This window comes from Cricetulus griseus, chromosome 5 (assembly GCF_003668045.3).
Source record: "Cricetulus griseus strain 17A/GY chromosome 5, alternate assembly CriGri-PICRH-1.0, whole genome shotgun sequence".
NCBI classification, from domain to species: domain Eukaryota; kingdom Metazoa; phylum Chordata; class Mammalia; order Rodentia; family Cricetidae; genus Cricetulus; species Cricetulus griseus.
Genome location: NC_048598.1, coordinates 19,080,500 through 19,092,616, shown reverse-complemented (window position 1 = coordinate 19,092,616; position 12,117 = coordinate 19,080,500). Strand labels below are relative to the sequence as shown.

The 12,117-nt window shown below is 44.2% G+C and overlaps 1 protein-coding gene across 2 annotated transcripts in view; it reads left to right on the top strand.

Moving 5' to 3' along the window:
- The first annotated feature begins 4,707 nt into the window (after positions 1 to 4,707).
- Positions 4,708 to 12,117, top strand: part of Fmn2 (formin 2) — a 291,955-nt gene continuing 284,545 nt past the window's right edge. For both annotated transcript variants that reach the window (XM_035444830.1, XM_027418908.2), the window contains exon 1: positions 4,708 to 6,277. In XM_035444830.1, coding sequence (XP_035300721.1) covers positions 4,708 to 6,277 — 1,570 coding nt within the window. The remainder of the gene's footprint in view (positions 6,278 to 12,117) is intronic.

Here is a 12,117-nt window from a genome sequence, read left to right as displayed (position 1 = left end):
CACTATTCTGTATTGTTCAGGTGGGGATATTCCCAAACTAGCTTTCTGAGGAAGCTTTACAAATACTGAAATTACATATTTTCTACATTAATTGTGGTTACAGATGAACTAAATGAAAAATAATGGTAATCAATAGAAAACACAAGCTTTGAACACTATGCCAATCAATAGAGAACACAAGCTTTGGACTTGATATAAATGAAGATTTTGGGGCAACCTGCCAAACTTTATTGGGAGTGATCACTCCCGATTTTGAAAGAGACTACTGCTAAATTAACCAATCTCTGCCTTGCCCAGGGGTGGAAATGCCCTTTGTTCTGAGCTATAAATATGTTGAAGAGGAAATTTGGAGCTTCAAAGCTTCATTTGGTCGGCAGCATTCATTTCCTGAAATACTCTGTACCCTCTCTCTAAACTCCCCTTGTAGTTTTCAAAGCCAGCTTTTTCTTCACATTTTCCCATTGCCACATTTTTATGTGGGATTGTTAGAGGCATCAGAATGTTATCTTTCTTGTGACTTTAACATACTACAAGGAAAATGAATGTTTGACAGATATTTGCTGCCTACATAAACGATGTGCCAATAACAGTAAGAATCCTAAAGGTACGGTGGTAAACATACACTATAATGTTTTTAGGGGACTGAGACATGGTAGGACAGAAATAAAGGGCTGGAGATATATGCAGTTCATATGTAGGACTCCATGTTTAGCATGCATGAGGTCTTGTGCTCAATTGCCAGTGGTCATGTGTGTGTGTGTGTGTGTGTGTGTGTGTGTGTGTGTGTACACATACCACTACACACACATAACATATATACACACACACTACATACACATACACCATTTACAAACACACATACCACATATGTACATACTACATACACACCTATCACATATATACCATATAACACACACACACACACACACACACACACACACACACACACACCATTTTAAAATCCAAGATTAAGGGTTCTGAAAGTGCATTAGGAGAAGCCAGGGCTGGTATGAAGAATCTAGGATAAACTATTGGGTGAAATGTGCATTTGGGTTGATGATGATATGTCCTGGTAGACAGGGAGGAGACGCTGTGCTCTCCTTAAACACAGCTCTAATGTTGAGCAGAGACAGACACAGAAGTTGATTTCTGTCAATGGCAGTGATGTGGAGGCAGAGACAGTTCGGTGCTACTTCCAAAGAACTGAGTTCTCCTCACAGACCTCGGCTCAGGTGAAACCAGGATTCTTGACTTGGCCACGAAAAGCATTTCAGGCCAAGTCATTTAGAGCAGAGCTGGGGTTTGTTACACAGAGGTGTCAGCATAGATTCAAGCATGAAGGTTAGTAGAAAAGGAGACCCTCTGGAGATTCGAGGGGGCATGAGACACTGGAGTGTGGGCTTGGGCTCCTCAAGAGGGGGTGGCCTTGAGTGTCCAGCTGCAGCCTTATAGACATATTGGTGGCTCTCAAATTACCTCTCACATGAATGTTCAAAACCACTTTTATTTGCTTTTCACTTTTCCTCTTTATTTTTGATAAAAGAGATTTTAGAGTAATTCCTAAGGTGCCTTGGTTAGGATTATAATTTGCAAAGGTGAAACTATGGGTTACAAAGGAAGATAGAGCTTGTCTTTTAATGCTAATGTTGTTGTTTTGTGAGAGTCCTAAAACATCCCATAATTATAGCTGTGAAAGAAAAAGGCTATGACCTTTGTGTTTAACACTATTAGGGCTGCTCCCCCACCCTTAAACCTAAACAATATACCTCATGAAATTATCTTCAAGGCACACACCTTTGGGCGAATCTCTGTGAGTTTGAAGCCAGTCTGGTCTATAGAGCGAGTTCTAGAACAGGCTCCAAGGCTATAGAGAGAAACCCCCGTTTCAAAAACAAAACAAAACAACAACAAGAAAAACAAACTTCATTTAGAAAAACAGAATTTTTTTTTTTTTTGGTTTTTCGAGACAGGGTTTCTCTGTGGCTTTGGAAGCTGTCCTGGAACTAGCTCTTGTAGACCAGGCTGGTCTCGAACTCACATAGATCCGCCTGCCTCTGCCTCCCGAGTGCTGGGATTAAAGGCATGCACCACCAACGCCCTGCTGAAAAACAGAATTCTTAGGCAGGTAGTGATGTCACATGCCTTCAAGCCTTTTTTTTTCCCCTTTAAGTCTTTTTTCCCCTAAAGTCTTTAATCCCAGCACTCAGGAGACAGAGGCAGGTGGATCTCTGAGTTCAAGGCCAGCTTGTTTACAGAGCAGATTCCAGGACAGCCAGGACTACACAAACAAACTTGTCTTAAACAAAAACAAAAACCAGAATTCTTTAAAAAAAATCTTTCTACATTTATTTATTGTGTGTTTGTGCTACATTTGAAAACGAAATATGATTTTTTTTCAGTTTTTAAGAGTTATATAATATTTATTGCTAAGATACCTATAGAATCTTTTCTCTCTCAGGCTTCATACCCCACACTGTCTTCCTGGCCATCTCCCTCTCTCCTTCCTCCTCAGTGACGACGCTTAACTCTCAAACATTTCCTATCTCTTAATAAATGTAATACTTAACAAATTGGCTATCTGCTGCTTCATTCTGCCTTGTCCCCATTGTTATTTTGTTTTCTGTATCTGTCTTCAAGGGCTAGCTTTTCCTGGAGCTCCCTGAGTGGGGAAACTCCTCGGGCTGCAGGAGGCACTGATGGTGCTCCCTCAGCTGCTGCTGCTGCTGGCAGAGTGATCCCTTTATTATCCTTTCCTCCTCCGTCTCCCACTCCCATTCCACTGTCCCTAACGTTTCTCCTTCTCCTTTTGTGACCTTACAATAGAGCTCTTTCAACCTCGGCCATGCCCCACAACTGCTACCTATTCTCCCACATTCAAAGAATGTTAAAAAAAAAAAAAATCAGTATTCTCACAGTCTCTTTTCCTTCAGCTCTGTTTGCCCCCTCCCTTTTTTCTTCCAAACTTCTTGGGTACACCACATAAGAAAATAGCAAAGAGACAAATAGGTCTGAATCAAAGATGCCCCAATAGAGAGCAAAAATCAAGATTCAAAGTATTGTGGCATTCAAAGAGGCAGAGAATTCTAGTGGCCCATAGGCAAATTGTGCCTTGTGGCTTTGGCGGGGGTGGGGTGGCTGTAGCCTTGTGAAAGAGGTGAAATAAAGGCTTTCCAGGCTCTCAGGATTCCTTGGAGACTGGGATATTACCCTGGCACAGTTAAAGCTGAGTTTTTCAAACTGTTTACTCAAAAAAGGCCACTTAAGTTCAACAATCCACCTGCCTCAATGAATGCTTGTTTCAAAGATCGTAGTTTGAGAAAGGCTAGGAATCATTGGCTAGATTTCCCAACAAAGAATAACATTTTTCATTAATGCTACTTTTATCTTTTAAAAAAAATGTTTTTACTGCTTGAAGCTCTCTAGCGTACCAATGATGCTCTAAAATATTTAACAAAAACTATAATTTAATGTCATTAAAATAACGACAACAATTCACAAACAAGAAAAAGTGTTTGTGTTAATCTAGGTCTGAAACTTAGGGAAGCCCTGGCCCTGCACAAAGTGTGCCTGGATGGATTTGCTTGAGAAAGCAGCTGTCCTTTATAACATAATGTCTAATTTCCTGTGTTTGTAGCAAGGGCATTTCTTTTTCTTTTCCTTCTTATATGAGATCACATTGTGACATGTTTAATATTGATGAGTTTGACCTCCTGGGAGTTATAATATATGCACCCTTTTTAAATACAAATGTTGTCTAATTTATATGGTAAACACATAGAATTTTGGAGATTAGCATTTTAATCAGCTTTAATCTGCGTATTTTCACGTTCCCCTACCTCTCTTTTCTCTGTCCATAAAGGTCCCACAAACCCACTTTGGGAATGGCAGCTAATGTCCTATTCTTGGAGATGTGCATGCAACAGGCACAGAGCCTGGGGAAGGAACCTTTCCTAAGTGGCACACTCACAAACCTTAGAGTGTGCAAAAACTGTTGAAGAAACAGAACAGTCCATCCATTCAGCAAGTATTTTATTTGAATCGGAGCCATGCAGAAGCAGGCGGAAGTGTGTGTGTGTTCCTGATATTATGGCACTTTTGACCTGGAATTCAGCTTTAGATTTTCTTTTTTTTTTCTTTTTTCTCATTTCTGGTCTGGGAGCTTTGAAGTTTCGTGTAAATGTTCCAACATACCACTTTGAGGGCAATATGTTTTATTTTCAAAGCGGGGATTAAGATCCCAGAGATAACCTGACAGGAATAGCCTATGTTCAACGCTAGTCGGTTACACAGAGACAGCTTTCCCGAGCCCCCACCCCCTAATTATCAAGTCTTAGAGATGAGAACGTTTTTCTGCTTGGTTGCGGGAGGAGCCAAAGGGGGCACTGAGGGGGCGGTGGAGGTGGGCGGGGAGCCAGGCCAAGGCTGAGTCCTGTGCTGCCATTGGTGGGGAGTGCGAGCTGAACTGAGCATGTTCGCGCCCGCCAGCCAGGGCCGCAACCACAGCCGCAGGGACGGCAGCCGGGAGAGCCACCGCGCATTATGCAAAGCGGCAGCAGATGTGAGCGGGGCCAGCTGGGCGCTCCTCGGCCTCCACTCCCAACGGCCGGCCCAGCTGCCTGAATTGTCCCGGACACTCCCCTGGCCCTGGCCAGGGCCGAGATGGCCTGAGTACCCCCAGGCGCGGCGGCGCAGCAGCGGGGTTGAAACATGGGGAACCAGGATGGGAAACTGAAGAGAAGCGCAGGTGATGCCTCCCACGAAGGCGGCGGCGGCGGAGCGGAGGATGCCGCGGGGCCCAGGGATGCGGAAACCACAAAGAAGGCGAGCGGGAGCAAAAAGGCGCTCGGTAAGCACGGCAAGGGGGGAGGGGGCAGCGGGGAGACCAGCAAGAAGAAGAGCAAGTCGGATTCTAGAGCCTCGGTGTTTTCCAACCTGCGGATCAGAAAGAACCTGACCAAGGGGAAAGGTGCCGGCGACTCGCGCGAGGATGTGCTGGACTCTCAGGCCCTGCCGATTGGGGAGCTGGACAGCGCTCACTCCATAGTCACCAAGACCCCGGACCTCAGTCTCTCTGCTGAGGAGACCGGCCTATCGGATACCGAGTGTGCCGACCCTTTCGAGGTGATCCATCCAGGTGGTCCTAGGCCTGCCGAGGCTGGGGTAGGGGTCCAGGCGACTGCGGAGGATTTGGGAACTGCGGCAGGAGCGCAAGATGGACAAAGGACCAGTTCTGGTTCGGACACGGACATCTATAGCTTCCACTCGGCTACTGAGCAGGAGGATTTGCTCTCAGACATCCAGCAGGCAATTCGCCTGCAGCAACAACAGCAGCAGCAGCAGCAGCAGCAGCAGAAGCTGCTTCTCCAGGACTCCGAGGAGCCTGCAGCGCCCCCCACTGCCATCTCCCCTCAGCCCGGGGCCTTTCTGGGCCTGGACCAGTTCTTGCTGGGACCAAGTAGCGAGGCTGCAAAGGACACTGAACAGGCACAACCGGTGAGACCTGACTTGCCTGAGACCACCAAGTCCCCGGTGCCTGAGCATCCTCCGTCCTCCGGAGCCCACTTGGCCTCTGAGACTCCCGGCTACGCGACCGCCCACTCTGCAGTCACAGACTCGCTCTCATCTCCAGCCTTCACATTTCCTGAGGCTGGGCCAGGGGAGGTCGCAGCCGGAACCCCAGTGCCCGAAGCTGGGGACACAGATGAGGAGTGCGGAGAGGATGCCTTTGAGGATGCCCCCCGAGGCTCTCCAGAGGAGGAATGGGTCCCAGAAGTGGAAGAAGCTCCACAGAGGCTGGAGGAAGAGCCGGAGGAAGGGATGCGAAGGCCCAGTGTCACTGCAGTCGCGTCTTTGCCTGGCAGTCCTGCGCCCAGCCCCCGCTGTTTCAAACCTTACCCACTCATCACCCCCTGCTACATCAAGACCACCACTCGGCAGCTCAGCTCGCCCAATCACTCCCCATCTCAGTCCCCCAACCAGAGTCCTAGGATCAAGAAGCGACCGGAGCCTTCCGTTAGCCGGAGCCCCAGAACTGCTTTGGCCTCTGCTGCGGCCCCGGCAAAGAAGCACCGGTTGGAAGGCAGCCTTGCCGGCGGCCTTAGCCGCTCAGCCGACTGGACCGAGGAGCTAGGCGTTCATACGCCTGGTGCCGGAGGATCTGTGCACCTGCTGGGGCGCGGGTCTACTGCGGATGACAGTGGTGGCGGGTCCCCTGTGCTGGCCTCCAAGGCACCTGGGGCTTCAGCGACAGCTGATGGCTTTCAGAACGTGTTCACAGGTGAGCACGCTTGCCACGTATCTCCGGGTGGCAGGTCGCCTGCCAATCAGTGCCTTCCTCTGCCACCCCGCCCCCTCCACGTTCTGAAAGGCCCGGCCTGCTATTTGGAGATCCTTTTGCCACAAGGCATGTCTTGGGTGTGCTTGGTTCTCTGTTCTCTTTCAGAGTAGTGAAAAGAAAAATTTAGTTGTCTGCTCTATGTCATCTCAAGGGAGGACTGTTATGGTCTCTGCCCCTCTCCATTTCCTCTGGGTGTTTTAACCCCTTTTGTGTCTTGTTACCTCTGTCCTTCGTGTCATTTTTGTCATTCTTCCCCCTTCCACATTTTCACAGTTATAAAAGAATAGAACCGTGCCTAGACCTTCTCAAGGATTGTATTGCAGGCACACGGCATTTATTCGAGTACATTCTATAGGTTATGTCTGCCCACCTCTAAATTTAGTTTCTATCATGTAATGACCTGGGTGCCATACAGGTACTTCTCGAAGTTAAGTGGTTGTCCTGTTTGCTAATGCAAGCAAGTTTGCTATATGCTCTTAGAAAATGAATAAATAATAGACCATTAGTAATCTTGTTTATTTATGATGCTGAGGCTTGAAACTAGGGCCTTTTTTGCTTGCTAGGCAAGTACTGAACTACTGAGCTGTGTCCCCAGCTTCGGGCACTGGGGTTCTGGCTGCACCCTCCCCTGGTCCAGCCTCAGGAAATGTGAAGGCTGGAGATGAAAGCAAGTCTGTAACTGTGGAGTGTGTGTGTGCCGAGACTAGAACCTAGAGCCTTCTACTTGTTAGACAAACCCTTTAACAGTGAGCTACAGCGATATGCATGGACTACTGAATTGTGGCACTGGCTTTCCAAATTTTCCTAAGTGGAAGGGACGTACTAAGAGGAGAGCATGGGCTTCAGCTCTGTGGGAAAGCAATTATTTAGCCTGAGCAATGGCTGGGGCTTTAGTACCATCACTGAAAAGTTACTGTGTGCAAGAATCTATCTATCTATCTAATTATCTATCTATCTATCTATCATCTATATCTATCTAATCTAGCTATCAATCATCGATTTATCATCTATCTAGCTACCTTATAGCTATCATCTATCCAGCAACCACACTAGTGATTTATCAAATATAAAGCAGAAATTGGGCTAATAGAACTTGTTAAAGGAGAATTGGACAGATTCCTGAGAAATCATAAGACCTTAAATACACTGAAGTTTTATTTCCCTTTTATAAAAAGTGTTCTTGAGTCTCGGGCATCACTTAATTTTGCCGGTAATTTCAAATTTAAAATGTGGAACTCTGGAAGGTGCTATTTGGTAGCATGTGAGTTTTGCTGGTCTCTTCGGGCAGATTTGTTATTTTGCACAGTAAAATTTATAGCCAGTCACTCTTCTGTGACAGTCACCTGGCTTGTGTTAGATGGTTGGAAATGAATAGCTGTCACTGGCCAGCAAGTAGGTTTTTGTGTAGCAGCTTCTTCAGAATATTTCATCCACTGTTGTTCAGAAAAAGAAAACAAAGAGTAGATTTGACTTAACCTGTGGTTGTTGGGGAAGTGGAGATTAAATAACTCTCTCAAGGTCATACTGTGTGATTCCTTCCAAGGCAAATCTAGAAGCGAACACTGTCCAGAGTCACCCTTTCTTTCTTTGTGTGTTTGGCACTAGATGATGACTTATAGAGAAAGAATGTTTGAAAAGTCATTACTACATCTAATGCCTTCACTGATGAGCTATTTCTGGTTTCTGCTATGGCTACATATCTGACCTTCCTTGGGATAAATGAGGGGGAAACTGTGAGAGAAAACAGGGTTCTTCTTGAGCCAGCTGTCATGGACAGTGCTGTGGGGTCAGAGGGTCTCCAGATTGACTCTTCCCTTGTTACCTACCACATTCTGTGGCTTTACATCCTATGCAGATTTAGCAGCACCCAGGAAATCACCCGGGACTGAGGGAGCACTCAGGGAACACTTCCTGAGGGGTGTTGTCTTTAAAGAACTAGGTATTTGGTCCTAGTGTGGAGTTCTTTAGATCAATTAATCCCAGCTGCCTTTGAGTCATGAGAGCCTTGTATCTATTTGCTTCCTCCAACATTCCTTATCTTTATAGCTCTGGAGAGGGGAGCAGGCATTTCTTTTTATACTGCATTGCAAATATAGGGAAAATCATTCAAGAGGAAAAAAAGATTCCCATGCCCACTTTTGTGTCTCTGGCAGACATGAAAACCCTTATCACTGAGGTGGTCTCATTTTAGTTGTATAGAAATTGATGGCATTCCATTTCAAAATTTCATAATTAATTTATTTGAAACGTGTCTTTTTTCAGTTTTTAATAGAAAGAATTTGAGAGGTTTCTTTTTGAAAAGTGGTCTTGGTGTCAAACTCAGGGCCTCTTGTACGCCAAGCAATTGCTTTATAACTGAATTAGTTTCCTAGACTAGTAATAGGGTGCAGTTAATTAAAGTTTGGACATCTAATATATTGAATTTGTGATGCTAAATCACTTTTGATAGAAATATTTCCAGTCAATTATGCACTTAATCTGTCTCCGTTTTAAACGCATGGAATGAAAGTTCCATCTGTTTTTTAAAAGGCTTCCTGTCATCTTCAGGCACATCATTGGGTTGTGAAAACACTGGTGATGCCCTCAGGAGAGGTTTAAATGTGTGGACCAGAGGCCAGGGTCTGCTGTTGATTGAGATCTTGAATCTGTGTAGTTTCTTGACTTCTTAGATATCGCTCCTTTTACTCTTAGCATTATTTGCTTCCCCAGTCTCCCAATACTTTATAATTTGATTTTTTCTAATTAATTTGGTTTTATCTGGTAAAAGTCTACAATTATGATATTATCTGTATTTACTGTGCTTCCTCTGACTATCAGGCTCTGGGATTATCATGTAAGTATGTGTAATCTTTACCATAGTTTGAAGTACAGCCATTCCTAGGCACATTTCCCATGAACAACCAAGGCTCAGACAAGTCAAAGAAACTGACTGAAAGAACTGAGCTAGTAATCCCCATCTAGGGTATGCACTTAATAAAATACAAATCAGTTGTTAGTGTGTAGAGATCAAAGCCAAGCAGTCCCCTGAGCTTCTAAAGGACTAATTGACAAAGGGCTTCAACTCTGTGACTCCCATTGTGACTTTTATAAGGGTTTACCTTGCATGTAGTTTCAGTAGGAAGAAGGGACCACTTTATGAGTGTGGATTTTCTCACAGAGATCTTAAGAAAATAATTCTTTTTTGTGGCAGTATCTCATGGACCTAGCCTTGAACTTCTGGTCCTCCTGTTTCTTAAGTGTTGCAAATATAGGCATGTGCCTCCACACCTGGCTCTACCCTTGGCATCAATATACAGCTGTTTAAACCACCACATTAAAAATTTTGCAGACATAACAGTCTGATAGCAGTAGCCCCTGGCGGAGTACATGTCCAGTTAGTTTCTGAAATAAATGAAGATGTTTTGAAAATTACTATGTTGTTGGGCTGGACATGGCAGCACACTCCTTTAATCTCAGCACTTAGAAAGTAAAGAGGGTAGATCTCTCTGAGTCCAATGCCAGCCTGTCAATGCAAAACCCAAAACTCCCCCCAATGAAGAAAGATAATGATGTCATTTATCTAAGAAAGGAAACAGGATGGTGGATATTGTTATTGGGCTCCAGACATTAAAAAGAATTTGACAAGAGAATCAGTGACAAAGAGCATTGCTCTTAAGTCATTTTAGTTTTGTCTGAAAGGTTCTTTAGAAGTGTGACTTGGATCAGAGTGAAATGCCCCAATGGCTTAGGTGATGCACTGAATGGCTGCCTTATAACCCAACGATTGGCTTTTTTAGCTTATTTAAGCACTTGGCTCTTAGCCATGCACTTTTGAAATAGGTGCCTTGACTGCGTTCCCTTCAGATTCTCTTGAAAAGTTGCTGAAACAGTGTTGGATGTTGGTTTTTATGAACAGTTTCCTTGTTTGTTTGCTTCCTAGCTTTATTATTTATTATTTATTATTTATTATTTATTATTTATTTATTGTTTGCTCCTCCTATATATGAATGTGGAGGCAGTTTCACACCAAGATTCAATGAATCCTGACATTGACTATTAAAATTCAATGGCATATTATAACACAGCCCCTGCCACAGTGCCTGGCAAAGACCAGGTGTTTAATTGGTGTTGACTGATTTCCTCAACTGACTTTTTTTAAAAAATAAGTTTCATTGTTCAAAGTGGACAGAGCCAATTGTCTGAAAATAGAACCAACCAGCTCTGAAATTATAATAAAAATTTGGAAGGGCATAATTTGTTCATTTATGTAATGAAAATATTTCTTTAAAATGCTTTATTTGTGCATCATGTTTTCTATTTTTTTCTTTCTATGATTATAAGCATTTTGTCATTTCAGCTTTCTGGGGACCCAGATAAGGATGGTTTGAGGGTTTGGTTATGAGGATGGGGGGATGCTGTTTACTAAAGGGGGTGTGGGAGCCCCGCATGGTGGCTTAGGCATGTAATCAAGGAGCTGAAGCAGGAAATTTGTTACAAGTTCAAAGCCAGCCTGGGCCATATAATCAGTTCCAGGATAACATGGGCTCTGTGTGAAACATTCTCTATGAAAAACACCAAAGCATCTGACACTCTGTTCAGTGTTTCTGTTCTGTTCAATCTCCATCAGCCATATGGGTTTTCTGTCTTCCCCTCCCATGATTCTCTCATAAGATAGAGACTGAGACATTAATATAGTTGCTGTTCCATGAACATGAGTTTCCTTTTCTAGATCTCAGACTCTGTCCTTCAGTCTCATGTACCTAGAAGCACAGTCATGTCCCCCACCCCTGCATCCCCCAGAAGCATCTGTAAGTGGCCTAGTGAAAGCCACGTCCTCTGTGTCCTGTCAGTTAGCCCAGGCTGTGCATGCTCTCTGCATCAAATTGCTCTTTGGATTTAGGATTTCTTTTGGTCTTCTTTCTTGCCTTGCCTGCCAGGTGCCATCTACCCATCACCTACTTTTCCTTTCTGTCTGCCTTCTCATCTCTATTGCGTGTTTTGCTGGGTGCCCACCTCATGAACACTGAGTATGTGAGTTCTTGGTAAATACTTGTCCACAGTGTTTTCTGGGGGATGGATGATACAAGGATGCTGGAAATTCAGACTTCCTGTTGAATCTAAACTGGAGAATCACCAGCCTTTTGGTCAATTGAAATTAGTTATAGTCACTGAAATAAAGGTAGCACCATAATTGGCAGAACTGTTGAGAGCACACAGCATCTGTGCTTGATCACACAGGTTAAGTTTGAAATGGTAACCACAGTACAGAAATTTAGGTGTCCATACATACTCATGTGTATATACACACACACACTTTAATATAGTAATTTTAATAGTGTGTGTGTGTGTGTGTGTGTGTGTGTGTGTGTGTACAAACACTCTACGTCACACATGTAGAGTTGAGGACAACTTCCTGCATCAGTTCTCTCTTTCCCCCACGTGCTTCTCTTGGATCAAACTCAGGGCTTTAGGCTTGGCAGCAAGCATTTTTACCTCATGAGCCATCTTGCTAGCTCTATAATATGCTCTTAACATACATATATTTTCGGGTAGAGTGCTGAGAGGCAAAGCTAGGGCCTCCTGTATGCTAAGCAGGCACTCTACCTGAGTTCTACCAGTGAGCTATAGCTTCATCATTAAATATATCCTTAATGAACAGTGGTTCTCGGCCTTCTTAATGCTGTGACCTTTTCCTCATGTTGTGGTGACCCCAACCATAAAGTTATTTTTCTTGCTACTTCATAACTGTAGTTTTGCTACTGTTATGAATCATAATGAAAATATCTGATATGCAGGATATC